At 36.2% G+C, this 17,550-nt stretch overlaps 2 protein-coding genes across 2 annotated transcripts; one reads left to right on the top strand and one right to left on the bottom strand.

Moving 5' to 3' along the window:
• Window positions 1-1,649: 1,649 nt before the first annotated feature.
• On the top strand, window positions 1,650-6,114 carry LOC121796312 (NADP-dependent malic enzyme). Its single transcript, XM_042195141.1, has 19 exons — window positions 1,650-1,943; window positions 2,588-2,708; window positions 2,787-2,861; window positions 3,072-3,223; window positions 3,307-3,412; window positions 3,535-3,600; window positions 3,747-3,842; window positions 3,926-3,997; window positions 4,081-4,164; window positions 4,238-4,336; window positions 4,526-4,573; window positions 4,653-4,706; window positions 4,818-4,916; window positions 5,007-5,096; window positions 5,176-5,253; window positions 5,340-5,414; window positions 5,506-5,596; window positions 5,667-5,795; window positions 5,887-6,114. Exons 1-19 carry the CDS (start codon window positions 1,792-1,794, stop codon window positions 5,973-5,975), a joined length of 1,776 nt encoding a protein of 591 aa, XP_042051075.1. The 5' UTR covers window positions 1,650-1,791; the 3' UTR covers window positions 5,976-6,114.
• A 3,516-nt stretch (window positions 6,115-9,630) lies between these two features.
• Window positions 9,631-12,817, bottom strand: LOC121797079 (probable disease resistance protein At1g58390). The gene is made up of 2 exons (XM_042195812.1): window positions 11,884-12,817; window positions 9,631-9,857 (listed from the first exon to the last, which is right to left on the bottom strand). The coding sequence occupies exons 1-2, from the start codon at window positions 12,815-12,817 to the stop codon at window positions 9,631-9,633; spliced, it is 1,161 nt and encodes a 386-aa protein (XP_042051746.1).
• Between the last annotated feature and the right edge of the window lie 4,733 nt (window positions 12,818-17,550).

Here is a 17,550-nt window from a genome sequence, read left to right as displayed (position 1 = left end):
CACAATATAATTAATTTTTATTAAATAAATAATAAATTGAGTTTGGTTCTATATTACTCATTTTGTCCTGCAATAGGAGTCTTACATTATTATGGCATGGATTTTAAAAAAGGTAAAAAAATGGGTTAAGTAAATTAGTGGAATATGAATCTCACTTATATATTAATTTTATAATAAAATATGAGCAAAATAAGTTGGTAGAAGGTGAGTTTTACTTATCATTTCTGGTAAAAATGAAATATAACTTTTATCGTGAAATGAACTGAAATGATAAAATAGAAATTTTTATTATGGGACAGAAGGAGTAATAAAATGATAAACTGAAAACAAAAGTTACGATGGAAGGAAAATTATGAGACGCTTTACCAAAAATAAAATGAACAGTATATTAACAGTTTAAGAGATATATTTACTTTATGAATGTAGAGTTTACTTGTAATTTGGCTTAAATATAAAAAGTCAATTTAAGTCCTCTTGAGATTAGCAACTGGCATTAATATTGTATTTTGTTAATGAAAAAGCAAGGAAAATAAATTAGAAAATGATTTTCTAGTATACAGTTGGCACGTGGATCTGGGAAGGCCACAGCCGGGGTAGAATTTCCTTGGGATATTTTTGGAGCAACGAATAATTAATTATAGCTAATCTTTCAACGGAGTGATGTCTCCACTATCAATTTTAAATAAAGTCACCTACTTTTTTTCGAGGTCATCCATGTTGGTGTACCCCCACGCACATGCTAATCATGCCACACTAATCTCATCTCAATTATTTATGGAGTCCAATAAATATCTACGTTTAAGGCGTTAGAAATTTTACTAAATAATTTTCGAAGATAATTATAATTAGATAGGAAAATGGATACTTTGATATGGAAGATACATGTAGGGGCTACTTATTTGATTATCCGGTTCTCACTTAATTGGGAATTGTATAGGCTTTAACTGGTTATGTGAAGAATCGAGAATCGGATGATTGGTTCTCAGGTGTTGGATTGTTAATCTTTTTTGATATTGAATTGTTTATATTATATCTGGATAAATTCGAATGAAAAATCGGTTATTCGATCCCTATATTGACCGATCGGTTAGTGTAGGAACTGAAATCTTATTCGGTCCGATTCCGATTCCGATTCCTAGATCGCTATAAATCCACAACCAGTTAAAATGATTTTTTGTCGGATTAGAACTGAATGCCAAATAGCAGGTCTGGATACCTAAGCAAAAATTGATAAGAAATCATATATTAAATCATTTTGGTGATATAACTCCAACATATATATGAGCTCTTTACCATATTCATATCCAGTTATTCATTATAGAATTAAAGTATATCGCTCCTATCATGGACCGATCTACTTTCCTTTTAATATATTATCCATAAATATCCTATTTTTTATTGATTCAAATTTTAAGAAATGGTTTACTTGTGAAGAGATGTAAAGGAAAAAGAAAATGAGATAATAATTCATTCACTGTGTGCTCTTTTTCTCAGTTAGTACATAGGAAAGTGATTTGATTTTGATTAGAATATTTATTAATAATCGTACAAAACGACACATATGTGTCACCATCGTACCCCAAGGGCCCCACCAGAGACATAAACTATATCCAATTGGCAATTATACAAATGCAGCACGTTAGGCCGCCATGTGTGACTTCTTCCATTAATCAATACCCTCTCCTCCACTATAAGCTCCAGATATCTATCTCCTATTTCCTGCTTCCTCACACACTATCACTACCACCACCACCTCCACCTCCACCTTAGAGAGAGATTGAGAGAGAGAGGATGGAGAGCTTTCTGAAGGAGCACAGGGGAGGGGAATCGGTGCTGGACTTGAGCCCGAGATCCACCGTCGGCGGCGGAGTCGAAGATGTCTACGGCGAAGATCGCGCCTCCGAGGATCAGCTCGTCACTCCCTGGACCGTCTCCGTCGCCAGGTTACATCGCTACGCTTATGCATTTTTTACGTTGACTTGTATTTTGCTTTGATTCGAACAAATTTTATGCGAAACTGCTTCTGATTGCTCGATGCTTAATGATTGAGCTGAAAATGATCAAGTGCAACTCTGTAACTAATTAAATGTGTTTAGCACCCTTGATTTTGGTTTTTATTGTTCAGTCAGTGCTGGAAAATATAGAGTTGTTAGTTTGATCTTGATTTAATTGATATGGATGCTATGCTATTATTATTATTATAAGTATTTATGTTGATTGTGTGAGTGGTGGTATACTTTGTTGTGAGATCCCCTACATGGCAAGGGGATTGCATTGATCTTAGCTTAATTATGTTAATGTTGGATCAATGCTGGAAAATATAGATGCATTGAGTAAATACTTGCTAGTTTGATCTTGATTTAGTTCATATTAAGGATAAGAAATTGGTATTTATCTTGATTGTGTGAGCAGTGGGTATACTTAGCTGAGATAACAAGGGGCTTGCATTGCTCTTACTTTAATTATCTTAATGTCAAATCAATGCTGGAAAATATATTCATATTGAGTAAATGCTTGCTAGTTTGATCTTGATTTTAGTTCATATTGAGGCTAAGAGTTGCTAGTATTTACTTGTTTGTGTGAGCAGTGGGTATAGTCTGCTGAGAGATCCCCATCATAACAAGGGGCTTGCATTCACCGAGAAGGAGAGAGATGCACATTACTTGCGCGGTCTTCTGCCTCCCGTTGTTATCTCCCAAGAGCTTCAGGTTTGTTCATTAACTGCAAAAATCGAGCTGATTTCACAAGTTATGATTTTTTGCTTATCTTTTTGCGTTGTGATGCAGGAGAAAAAGTTGATGCATAGCATTCGCCAGTATCAGCTTCCCCTGCACAAGTACATGGCCATGATGGAGCTCGAGGTACTTCAAATTATTCAAGCTTCTGTCTTTTAATGTTTAGTTATGATCTACAAGTTATACTGAACTTTTACTCTTGTGATTTAGTTATAATTTGTGCAATTTTCGCTCAGTTGACTTTAGATAGGTGATTAGTCATAAGATTTGTTTTAAAAAGAGGAGTGGGATGCCAAATCCCGTCATTTATTGAGTACGAAATTTTGTTCTTTACAGGAGAGGAACGAAAGATTGTTCTACAAGCTTCTCATTGATAATGTGGAGGAGCTACTCCCAGTTGTGTACACTCCAACAGTTGGCGAGGCATGCCAAAAATATGGAAGTATCTTTAGGAGGCCTCAGGGTTTATATATAAGTTTAAAGGAAAAGTATGCCTTCTTATTTGCACTGTATAAATCTATACACTCATTATATTATTGTTTTAGTTTTGACTTGGCAAGGCTGGGTGCAGGGGGAAGATACTCGAGGTCCTTAGGAACTGGCCCGAGAGGTCAATTCAAGTCATTGTCGTCACTGATGGTGAGAGGATTTTGGGACTTGGTGATCTTGGCTGCCAGGTTATTCCTCTGACTCTCTCTTATGCTCCACTTTTATTGCATAAAAGATATGGTTTTGTATTGAGTTGTTTTATGCGAGGATGCTTATGTTTACTTGATCATAACATCTATGTTTAATGCAGGGAATGGGAATACCGGTGGGAAAATTGGCATTATACACTGCTCTAGGAGGTGTCAGGCCTTCTGCGGTGAGCCCCCACAAATCGCTTCTATGTTATGTTCATAGTTTTAGCCATCTAGCAAAACTGTTTGAATAGAACTTCGATTATAAAAATTGAATTGAGTGCTTAATAGCAGCTCCAACAGTATTATGATTTACCTACCATCTTTCTAGTGTTTGCCAATAACAATCGATGTTGGAACAAACAATGAGACGCTACTAAATGATGAATTCTACATTGGGCTCAAACAAAGACGGGCGACTGGAAAGGTCGGTGGTTCCCTCTGCTTGAATCAGTCTTGTCCAATTTATCTTTGGACATAATTTGATTATATAGATTTTCTGCTGTCCAGGAATATTATGACCTTCTGGAAGAGTTCATGACTGCTGTGAAGCAAAATTATGGTGAAAAAGTTCTTGTACAGGTTAGCAAATAGTAATTTTTAAGAATGTGTATCCTCATTTTCGGATAATTTTCCATCTAAAGTCGCTGAGCTTGTGATTGCAGTTTGAAGATTTTGCCAACCACAATGCCTTTGAGCTCTTGGCCAAGTACGGCACCACTCACTTAGTCTTTAACGATGATATACAGGTATAAACAGTTACAAACTTACTAGTACATATCATGAATTCCTTTCTATACTGACATAATTTTTCTCCTACAGGGGACAGCTTCTGTGGTGCTTGCTGGCCTTGTTGCTTCGCTTAAGCTTCTTGGCGGCTCCTTGGGTGATCATACATTCTTGTTCCTCGGAGCTGGTGAGGTATATCATCATCCCTATTAAATTAAGGGGCAGTTTAGTATGGTAGATAACTCATCTATCTTGGAGTTATATGACCAAAAATGACCTAAAATGCGTGTTGTTATCATGTTTTATTTATTCATCTTACCTACCATACTTGATAGCTACCAGTTTCATTCATTTACGAGGGTTGTTTGTTTCTAATTGCAGGCTGGAACTGGTATAGCTGAGCTTATAGCGCTTGAAATATCAAAGCAGGTAATATATGTTCCAACATTTTCTGGCACTGTTACAGATATTGTTTGCACAATCTAACATTGCTGCTTGTAATCCATAGACCAAAGCTCCTTTGGAAGAAACGCGTAAGAAGATTTGGCTTGTAGACTCAAAGGTGATCAGATTGTTCGTGTACAATTGTGATTTACCTTATCTCTGTCAACCTTAGGTTGTTGTTTCCTTGGACGATTGATAATGAATAAATCAATTTACACATAATTTTTAGGGATTGATTGTTAGTTCTCGTAAGGAATCTCTCCAGCATTTCAAGCAACCTTGGGCTCACGAGCATGAACCCTGTAAAAATCTCTTAGACGCTGTCAAGGTTTGGTTGAATATCTCATCTCATGTGCTATTTCCAATGTAGATCTAAATTTGCAAGTATGTTATCTCTATCGTTTTGACACATTGTTAGGCTATCAAACCAACAACTCTGATCGGAACTTCTGGTGTTGGAAAACAATTCACCAAAGAGGTGGTCGAGGCTATGGCCGCCTTCAACAAGGTTCCTTTTCTCTCTCTATGTTTGTCACTTGATAATGTTATGTATGTAAAATATTCTGAATTGGCACTAAACGCTGCAGACACCTCTTATCATGGCTCTTTCGAATCCTACCTCACAAGCCGAGTGCACTGCTGAAGAAGCTTATACTTGGACCGAGGTTAGATGATTGCATAGACTTGAACCACATTTCATGCTTCTAGATGTGGTGATGTCTGAATTTCTTTCTTCTATGATTTTCTCTAGGGGCGTGCTATCTTCTCGAGCGGAAGTCCTTTTGACCCTGTAGAGTTGAACGGAAAACTCCATGTTCCTGGCCAGGTCTCTTGCCTTGCATGTTTTATGTTACCACACACCTTAAAATGTCTCCGCCATTGCTGTTAACCTTTTCTTTTTTATGTACGTTCATCAGGCAAATAATGCTTATATCTTTCCCGGGCTTGGTTTCGGGTTGGTCATCTCTGGTGCAATCCGGGTGCATGACGACATGCTTCTAGCAGCTTGTAAGTATTGAATCAAACATAAAATGTGTTAGATTGAATAAATTAACTGAATGCGGTCTCGTTGAAACAGCGGAGGCGTTGGCTGGTCAAGTGACGCAGGAACACTACGACAAAGGGATGATATATCCTCCATTCACGAATATCAGAAAGATCTCAGCTCACATCGCTGCAAATGTAGCTGCTAAGGCATATGAACTAGGTTCGTAAACCATCTTGGTTGCATCTTATCATATATTTGTGGGGTCGAACACAATATGTTTGTGTTTTGCTGACGTATTGCCTATCGACAGGTTTGGCGACTCGACTCCCTCGACCGGCGGACTTGGTTAAGTACGCCGAGAGCTGCATGTTCACACCAAACTACAGAAGCTACCGTTGAAGGAAGCATGGTGTGTGTGGTTGTATTTGTTTGTAAGATTGTTTGCTACATTATGTTGTTGTTTTTAAGTTCTAAATAAGTGTGATCTGTGTATCTGTGGAGGCTAAATTAAACTTAATAAACCGTTTTTTGCTTTCAATTTGAAATTTAAATTTGGCATTGCTCTTTCTTCCACTACAGTATATTATTATTCGTACTAACGTGTAGAAGGTAGATATCAATATGTGCGATTTCACTGAAAAGTCTGAAAGGCATTTTTAAAAACCACGAATACTACCTTCAATAAATGAACCACAGATTTATTAGAAATTAATATTAACTGTTTGCAGTTGGTTTAAGTAATTAAAACATAGTAAGTACTTTACAACCTATTCTACTTCAATTTAAAAACTTGAGATATAAAAAATGAAGATTCTTTAATTTTTCTTGAAAATATTTGGTCAACTTTCATTGATAAGTTCAAATTTTACAAAATTATACAAAAACTTTGGATTTTTGTCTTATTCTTCTCAAATCACACCATTAGCACAATATTGAACTAAATTGTCTCTACCGACTTTGCTAAATTATCTAGACAATGAAGAAAAAGAAAAGCAAATTAATTTGGAATGTGTTAACCGTCATAGAGAAATATTAGCAATATTATTATAAGTTATAATAAATTACTCCAGAAGAAGTAGCTAGAATCAGAATGGTAATATTAGCAATATTATTAAATAAATTACTCCTAGTTAGAATATTTAAAAATGGTAATGCAGGTTATCTACCGACTTAGTTATGCCTATAAATAGTGAATTGGTGTTAAATGGAGTCTGAAGAGGGACGAGTGAAGAGCTAGAGTGGTTTTGTGTATTTAGTGTTTCGTACGTACATCGTTGTTTCGCTGATATCAACACACAATACTACATACAATTTATTGATCATGACAATTATATGTAGAAGGATTATTTTAGAAAAAACAAAAACACAACAGCATAAACATAAGAGCATGAATAAATCATATAAACAAGTACATATATAATAGTAGTATACAATCAGTATTATATGTCTTCACCCGTTGTCTCATAATATTATTTGGTCCCCGCCATCATAACCTGTATCCTGACTGTAAAATATATGGGTGTTTCAGCTTCACTTTTACACTATATCAAGCTGACTGCAATCTCAGCCTCGCCGACTATGATCCCAGCCTTTCCGCCGATTATGATCTCAGTCTTGCCGAATCCGATTTTCGCCGCTCATTCTCTGCTCATATATATTTAAATTTCTAAATACATATAGAAATTAATAAGATAATTATTAGAGAAACAAATTAAAGAATTTTGTTTGAAATCAAAATAAATAAAAAGACAATATACTAAAATAAACAATAGTCAGGTCTTGGTGGTAAAAGATGGAAACGAGAAATCTAGTAGTGAATTCATGACAAACGACGCCGTATGGATGCGGGGATCCATGCCCCCGGATTAAACTACCATTTGCGTTCGAAATTAAAATTATGTCCCAATGATTATGGAGTAATAATTATATGAATTCAAATATCCGCACTTGGAATGAATTTAAATTTACTTGTTCCTTCAATATCTGTTTTATATCCATGGGAGGCATATTTTAGAGACAATTGCTAGTTTAGTGTACTATTTTGCAAGTTCAAGATCAAGCTATAAAATGGAGTTCTCAAATCTATAGCTCAAACATTTTTAATTATTGGACACTTTACTTGTACGCTCTAGCATTACCCAAACTAAGCATATATTTATAGTGGTTGAATAATGCAAAAAGTTTCTATAAATATATAGGGATGTATTAAAATGACAACCTTAAAATGACAACCCTCTTTATTGTGACACCATACCATCATTTTAGGCTATTGGATCTAAAAATCGTGTTCTTGTCAAGCTGCCATGCGGTAGTATTTATTGAATCAATTAAAAACACGGAGGGGTAAAATAGGAAATATCTCATTTTACATTACCAGATTGCAGTGTTATTCATTGAATATTGCAGTCTTACCCCAACAATATTGCAGTTTACCACGCCAGCAATATCTAATACATTGGACTGCAATCCGTGCTCTTTCACGAAATTTAATCTTAGGCGTCCATAAATGAGATCTAACGGACTATATTGTTACCCTATCTATGGTGGCACCATAGTGCTCCCCTATATTTTAATGTTTAAAATTTTTATATTTAGAAATTGGTCTAATTTTGATGGACTCTCCTAAATAATAAAATGACGGGTGTAATATAATTCATTCTAATTAGACTAACACTCCCATGAATGAATGAGTGTGTTATCTATGGAGTACTTTACTATTTATCCACTATTATTTATCCACTATCGATGCATATTATTATGATTTTGCAGCTCCTCAAGAGTCTTCTTTATATTGAATTGGGTTCTCAATAGTGTAATTTGCTTATAAATAATTTGAAAAAAGTGGCAATAAATAGTTAAATTGGATAAATAGAGAATAATATAGAAATGACTAGAACATACCATAGTGGAGACATCGATTATGAATAATTGAATTGGGTTTAGGTGCATGTCCAACTGCTTATTTATGCAATGAAATGTGCATAAATAAGAAATTTAATAAAATAATCCGAAATAAAAATAATCCGAAACAAAATACAGAAAGTTTCGGAGGCGTTGGCTGGTCAAGTGACGCAACGACCATACAGAAAGGTATGGTCTATCCTCTGTTCTCAAATAAGAAATATCTCAGTTCATATAGCTGCAAATGTAGCTGCTAAGGCATAAGAACTTGTTCGTAACCATCATATCATATTTTTGTGAGGTCATTTCTGTTGTGCTAACATGTTTCCTGTCATAAAAAAATGAATAATAACGTAATGAAATGTGTTGGATATTTGATATAAAATATAGAAACAGTCAAGAATGTAATATGGACTATACGTGGAAATAAAACTTATCACATGTTTCAGCACTGCAACGTTTCTCTCTTACAAAAACTCTCAATCCTAGTTTTTTTGATCATTGAGGTCATTTCTATGTTATCCAAGGTTCCAAATTCATTAATTATGTATAGACCAGACAACCACAAGTAAGGATATAGCATTCCTTATTCTAAATTTAATCTAACGTCCTATCTAATTGATCCCCAAATTATGAAATGTCCCTTCATTTCAGATTTTTTATTCTAACATATAGCAGCAGCAGTTAGTTATATTGAAAATATAAAAGAGAAAAAACCTCCCAATATAAATAAACAGTGCCAATATATATATAAACAGATTTTTCTGTCATCTCGACTTTTTCCAAAGACATGGGATACTCGCCAAACTTCATCACGTCTACCTTACCCTTGACTCCTATAATAAGGGTCAACTCTACTAAATTCTGGCACATCCCTTGTTTGTAGCATGGAAAACAATCACTTATATTGCATTGAAACAAAGTGAAAGTAACCAACGAAGAACACATCATCAACCCACCATATAAAATTTCTCTACGTTTCTCTGAACTCAAATCGCATCCATCAACAAAAAGTCCATTTTTGTTGCTCAACACAATTGACATGCTATCCACATCTTGAACCTCAACATCTAGACTCTGCAGATTGACCAATTTGGGGATATCTTCAATGCAACAAGTCCCACTTTTGATACCTTTTAATGTCTCCAACTGCTCATAGCATTAAGTCGTGAAGCTTACACCAGTCGAACTTGTCACGTGGAGAGTAGATCTCAGCTTCATGCAGTTGAACCATACACCTCATAGCAAGTTCAATTAGATATCTCTGAGCCACATCTCTTAGTGTCTCATTAGGCCCTTTATCTTGATATGAAATGAAGCCTTCTGCCATCCACAATAAATACAATCTCTCTGTATCAATATCTTCATCCTCAGAAAAACCTGCTAGATAGAGGAAGCATGGTTTCAAGTAATAAGGTAAGGAATCATAGCTCAACTCTAACACCTGCTTTACTACCTTCTCCATGTCTCAAATATAATTCCATGTTCTCATTAATCCTTCTCCATTCCGGTAACATGTGTCCGTTTTGGCGCAAAGTCCCTCCAATAACGCAAATTGATAGTGGTAACCCTTCACATTTCAATACAATTTGTCTACCAATATCTTCAATTAATGATTTTAAATCTGCATCAACTGTCACAATATATACAAAACAATAAGACACATGTATTCAATTTATTGAATAACAACAATAATAGTAAGAATTTAAATAGTGTTATAGATTCGTTTGCGAGGAAGCCTTAGAAGTTTCTCCCTCTTTCTCTATTCGTTAGCATCTTCAACACCATACTCAAATTCAAAAAAATATTATCTAATTAATTATTTCATCCGTCTCATTTAAAATGTTCACATTTCTTTTTTAATTTGTCTCATTCAAGATTTCACTTTCTATACTTGGAAATAAATCTCTGTTTCCTTTCTCCACATTAGAATATTCAACTACCTTTATCTTTCTACTTACTCAATCCCTCCTGAAATCCTGTAATACTCAAGTATGTGAACATCTTGAGTGTGACGGATGAAGTACTTTTATATTTTTTCAACCATATTTATATATTTTATCCAAATGACATATTAACCCACAACATTTTATCAGTAACCCATTAATTGACACCAGTTGACTTGACACGGATTTTAAGAAATATAGTGGAAATGTTAGAGAAATGTGAGTCCTAGTTTTATATATTAATTATATAATAAAATGTGAGTGGAATGAGTTAGTGAAATGTGTGGTCCATTACAAAAAAAAGTAAAAAGTAAGGGTGCAAATTAATTAGGGACGGACGAAAAAAGAAATTAGAGGCAATTAATGAGGACGGGAAGTAATTTATTTATATAGGGATATATCAAATGATAACTAGCTTAATTTGATAAATTTTGATAACTAATCAACTCACTAATTAAAAATATAAACGCAATGGCATGCGTATATCACCACAATTAAAATTGACACAGTAAAGTATCAGGTTGACATTTATATTTAAATATCGGACATAAATATGTCAATCTAAATTGTACTGACTTACTCATGTCATTATTATAATATTTGTAATATACTAAGTTGATTAGTTATCAAATTAAGCTAGTTATCATCCTAGCACGACCATAGTTATTTACTTATAAACTATATCTTATGTCCTACCATAAGTGATGGATTTCTTTTGGACACTGGATTCAAGAAGATGATATTTATTGAGTTAACTTGAGAGAATAAAGTATGAGAGAGAAAAACATATGAGAGGTAAAGAGAAAGTATGAGAGATAAATGTATTGATTTTTGCCAAAAAAAAATCAATCACTTGCGATATTGATGGAACGTCACAAGTGACTTATTGTTCACTAATAGCGGGAATGAGTGAGTACTTATCAATAAAATTTTACTCAATATGAAAATTCAAAAACGGTAAAGAGTGAACTATGTAAATGGTCCCTGAACTTCGCGTTTTGCAGGTAAATAGTCTCTGAACTTTAAAGTATCGCGTGTTGAGTGTTGTCCATGGATTAATGTGTAATCTCATTCGTGGTATTTTTTCACTATTCACCCTATTTTTCCACATTCAAAATTTTCCCCTAAAATTTGCCCTAAAAATTTGTGACTTTTAGTGACTTTTAGTGCAGTTTGATTTTAACATATCAATACACACTCAACAACCACGTCAGCTTAAAAGGTCAGGTAAGCTGGCTTCATAGCCGGAAAACCCGTCATGCGAAAATGAAAACCGTTCATGACATTATACGCCCAATTTTAGTTCGTGGGAAAACCAAAAAATGGAAAAGTTTTATGATTTTTAAGAGAGTATGCCCTTAAATTAACAAAAACTTGAAACTTTAAACGAAATCATGCAATTAAAACAATAATAATAGACCTAAAATGGTGGGAAAATAATGACTTGGAAAAGCTGCTACTTTTTGAAGTAAAGCCCAACTTTGTCAACATGTGAGGTTCAGATTGTTGATTAGGAATATTCTCATAACGAGGGGTGAGAGTGACATTACAATTCACGGGAAATGCTTGATTTATGATCTCCCAATGATCATCTTTCCATATATCATCAATGACCACCAAAGCCCTCCCCTTTGAAAAACTTTGAATTCTTGTCACCAACTCGCGTTCTTCCATGCCATCAACTTGTCCGACGCTGCTATCAAGTTGTCTCAAAATCTCGCCGAAAACAGCCTTAGGTTGAAACTGTTGCGTGATGCAAACCCATGCTCGAGCATAAGATTGGAGGTCCCTGTGGTTGTAAACCTCTCTCGCAAGAGTAGTTTTTCCGAGGCCACCCATCCCATATATCTTCACGACTCGTTGCCTATTTTCATCCTTCATCTTTGATACCAGAATCTCGATCTCTTCATCCATGCCCACGAAATAAGGATCAACCTTATGAGCATACGTCTGTCTTAGACGTTGCCACTCATCTTCCTGCGCCGAGTGAGATGAACTTTCTTGCCCCAACTCCGACGTTAACTCTTTGGTGAGTTTGTCCAGGGCATTTATTATGTAGCCAGCCTCCTTCCGAACCTCATGGGCACTAAAACACTCACAAATGATGCAAATGTACCTTTGAAATCTGTCCGTGAGAGTCAGCCCTTCCCTTTTGCATTGAACTTTAACAGCATACGTTTCAAGCAGATTCTCAGCATTGAAAGCCAACCTTTTGAGTTGGATTAGAGTTGGAGAATCACGCCTGCTGTCTGCTTTCATCAGCAAAGCATGTATGCTTTTCAAATTTGCCTCAACTTTCTCAACATCGTCGCCCACACCAAGCAAATACTTAGCTTCTTCAACCAGCAAAGTACGAAAGGTTTCCAGAAACACATTCGCAAGATATTCTGCCATTCTACTTGTTTAGGTTTCAGTTTTTTCTTCTTTTGAGTAAATTTTGTATTTTTTGTTATACAAGGAAGTGCTTTCACACAAATTCACTATCTAATACCAGTATACATGCTGTGGGACCAAGCTTATCATCTCTATGTGATTCAACAACACATACTACCTTATCATCTCTCTCTGTGACTCAACAACACATACTACCTTATCATCTCTCTTTGTGATTCAACAACACATACTACCTTATCATCTCTATGTGATTCAATTATCAAAGGAAAAGTTGGAATGATATTTTTGCTGACTATTCTTTTCACACGATAATTAATGTGAAATCGGGTTCTAGTCCATCGTGCATGAGCCGGCCTTTAAATTTCTAGTACAATGAAACTAGAATACTTTAGAATTACATAGATAATAATTGCATCACTCTTTAATATACCTAAAATACTTTAGAATCATTTAGATAATTTGCATCACTATTGAGTAATCCTCTTTGATGCATTAATTGCATCACTCTTTAATATACCTAAAATACTTTAGAATCATTAAGATAATTTGCATCACTATTGAGTAATCCTCTTTGATGCATTCATTCACCACCGACGCCAAGAAATTCCCATAGAAACTTCATTTCAAATTTTCAATACACCCCTTCATTGGACATCTAAAATTGATCAGAGCTTAAGAAGGCTTGAACTCTTTAATATACCTAAAATACTTTAGAATCATTTAGATCATTATTTGCGTCAATTTTAGAATCATTTAGATCATTTGCATCACTATTGAGTAATCCTCTTTGATGCATTCATTCACCACTGACGCCAAGAAATTCCCATAGAAACTTCATTTCAAATTTTCAATACACCCCTTCATTGGACATCTAAGAAATTCCCATATAAACTTCATTTCAAATTTTCAATACACCCCTTCATTGGACATCTAAGAAATTCCCATAGAAACTTCATTTCAAATTTTCAATACACCCCTTCATTGGACATTTAAAATTGATGAGCTTGAGAAGGCTTAAACTTGTTGCCTATGCCTTGAAAATGAGCACATTTACCACTGGGTCAAAGACAACTTTTAGGCCATCCACAACGCTGTCACTAAACCGTCCCTTAAATTACTATTCGCGGGCCCCACTGTACTTTTTTACTCCATCCCTTAACTAAGGGATGGAACCTGCAACCCTCCGTCCCTTAACAGTCCCTTAAATTACTATTCATTCATTTTCATTTTTATTTTTATTTCCAACCAAATTCAATTAAAAAAATACACTTCATTAAAAATAAAATAAAATTACAACATAAAAAAATACAACTTAAAATTCAAAAAAAATAAAAAAGAAATAATTAAAATCCTAAAAAATAAAAATGACATAATTTAAAATACAATTTTATAGAAAATAAAAAAACTACTCCGCCGATGAATCATCCCCGGGGAGGCGGTGGAGGTGCACTGAAGCCTTGAGGAGGCGGCATGCCAAGTTGTGCCGCCAAAAACATAATTCTGTTAAGCCAGGCTTGGTATTGGGCAGGCGTAAAGCGGGAAGTATCCGCCATTGTGACGGTCATGTATATGGCCATAAGGGAGTTGGGGGTCCCCCCGAGCCCGTGCCCGCCTGGCTTGATTCGGCTCAGCTCCTCCTCTCTCTAGCCGCCTTCGCCGCATTTCTCCCTTGCGGCCGACGGCGCCCACTGGAGGACCCCTCGACATCGTCTGTCGAGGTCTCAACCTCCTGCGAGGCAAACTCTTGTGGCACACTGCCCGAACCACCCTCACCAGACGAGTATTGGCCACTCGCCGTGTGCTTCGTGCGCTTCGATGTCGAGCCCGTGCTGGACCGCACACCGCCGACCCACCTTTCCTCGTCCTTGACGACCTCCCAAACATCGACATATATGAATTGTTTGCCGGTGTCTTCGAAGTAGACCCGCAAAGCCGACCTCAGAATGTCGGCTCCCGTGGCTCCGCTTTGGTTATGAACCGCTTCATTCTTGTAGATGGCGCAGAATCGTTTGACCTCGCTGTCGACTCGGTCAAAGTGAGTGCGGAGCATCTTATATGTGCGGCGGCGGGTCTTATTCGGCTTAATCTCGTGGTAGGCCTCGGTGACCTTTTCCCAGAATCACTTCCAGGGTTGTTGATTCCCGACGATGAGATCGTACGAGAAGCTGATCCCGGCATTGTACACCGCCAACGTTTCTTTGGGGCCGTACGGATGCCGACCTATATCCTCCTCCTCCTCCTCCTCCTCCTCGTCCGCCTCCTCCCTGCAGCTTCCCCCGCCTCGGCCTCCTTCCGGAGTGGGTTGAACCGGATAATCCTCCCGAATCTGGGATAATCCCTGCGAATACCGCGGAGCGGAGGGACGGGCGTATGCATCCACATTAAAATGAGGTGGTTGGTACCCCCCGGCGTCGCCGAACCCTGGGTGCCCGGCGTCGACGAACGGAACCACCCAATGTGCTGTACATGCTCCCCCAGTCGCCGAACGGGTTGAGATCCCACCCGCCGGAGCCGCCACCGCCGGAGTTTCCGTCGCCGGACATTTTGTGATGAGATGTTAGATGAAAATTGGAGAGAAAATGGAGATCATTTGGGAAGAATAGATGTGTAGTTGTGTGTGAAATGAGGATGAATTAGGAGTATTTATAGAGTAAAAAAATAAAAAAATAGAAAAACGGCTATTAACGGTAATATTACCGTTTCCCAATTTTTTTTATTTAATTCGAATTTTTTTTTAAAAATGAATTATTGCGTCAGCGTGACGATGCCCACTCGCGGGCCAACGAGTGGGCGTCACGTATGGCGCCGGGGCGCGCCACGTCGCCTCGGCGCGTGGCGAGACATCACGCCACTCGTCACGGCTGGACGAGACGCGGAACGGGCTGGGGACGAGATGGGGCGCCGCAACGCGTCACGCCGCCGTCACGTCCCTTTGTGACGGGACACGGGCCACCCGCGTGACGCGTTGCGGGTGGCCTTATTAATATAAGACTACATATAGTATTAAACATCACAGTTTTGGGATACAATTGTACCCTCTTGTTCCCATATGTATACGCCACTGATGCATGCTACTTTATCAGTTCTCAATTATTTAAAGGAAATGTTTGAATAATATTTATGCTGACTATTCTCTCCTCTTAATAATTATAGTGAAATCGGGTTCGAGTCCATCATGAGCCAACCTTTAAATTTCTATAACAAAGAAACTAGAATACTTTGGAATTACATAGATAGTAATTGCATCACTCTGTAACATAGACTTTGATATCATTCATTCACCACTGACTCCAACAAATTTCCATAGAAACTTCATTTCAATACACTCCTTCGATTGGACATCTATTAAGAAGTGATTCCAAGTAATTTCCTTAAAAATCTTCATTTCAATATACCCCTAGGATTGGACATTTATTGAGAAGTGATACTTAGTATTGATGTAATTAGACATCTCTTATAAAGTTATACTCTATATAGTATTGATGTAATTAAACTAGTATTGATGTAATTAGACATCTCTTACAAAGTTATACTCTATATCAATGTTTTAAAAACCGAACCGGCAAGCGAACCGGCGACGTTACTGGTTCACGGTTCAACCGGTCTAACCGGTCGAACCACCGGTCTAACCGTTTTACTGTTGCAAAAATATATAAAAATATGAGTATTAAATTTAGTAAATGATTTACAATTAATAATATATCACAAAACATTAAACCTTATAGATAACTAGTGATATATAAATATAAATAATATTAAAATTTAGTAAATATAATCAGATATATATATTTAATATTAGTTAGTCTAGATAAAAAATTTAATATTTCATGTATGAAAATAGATAATGTTTATATTAATTTAAGAAAATTTATTTTATAAAATAATATATAATTAAATACGAATTAAGTACTTATTAATTAGTTTAGATAAGATTATTCATTAATGTCAATAGTTAGGGTATATAAATTAAATATGTAATATAAAAAATTTATTTATAGTAAATAATGAATCTTATATGGTACTAATAATAATATAGGTGGTAAGTAGAGTATCATTAAAATATAAAGGATGATAATTATATATATTATAATTATATTAAAGAATAATAAAATTCAAATGAATTATTGGTTTTTGTAGATAAAATTAATGGTTAATGTATAAAAATATTTAATGTTCAAATTGTTCAATGGGCCAATGTGGTGGAGCGGTAGAGGTCTTCTTAACTAGAAGAGAGGTCATGAGTTCAATCTCTACCAACAACAAATTTTAAAAAATTTTGAAAAAAAATAGAAAATCGGTTTCCGGTCCAACCGGTCCGACCGGCCGGTTCCACCGGTTCACGGCGGTTCAATGCAGTGGTGGTTTAAAGGGGTGAACCGGACCGGACTACCTACCGGTTCGCGGTCGAACCGGCCGGTCCGGTCCGGTTTTTAAAACATTGCTCTATATAGTATTGATGTAATTAGACATCTTTGACAAAGTTATACTTTCCACCTCTCATAAAAATAGTGATTTTTAGTGATTTTAATAATGACATGGATTTTAATCTAAAATAAAAAAAAATAAAAAAAATGATTCAAGATTTGTTAGTGAAAAATAGAACCCACATCCTTGCAAAGAAAAAATTATCAACAACTAGAGTGGACTAGTTTTGGAGGACAAACTGAAATAGAATAAAAACACTATTGTTTGAAGGGGGGAGTACTAAGGCCATCCACAACGTTGTTCCTATA

Source organism: Salvia splendens, chromosome 3, assembly GCF_004379255.2.
Source record: "Salvia splendens isolate huo1 chromosome 3, SspV2, whole genome shotgun sequence".
NCBI lineage: Eukaryota > Viridiplantae > Streptophyta > Magnoliopsida > Lamiales > Lamiaceae > Salvia > Salvia splendens.
This window is presented reverse-complemented; position numbering and strand designations above follow the sequence as displayed.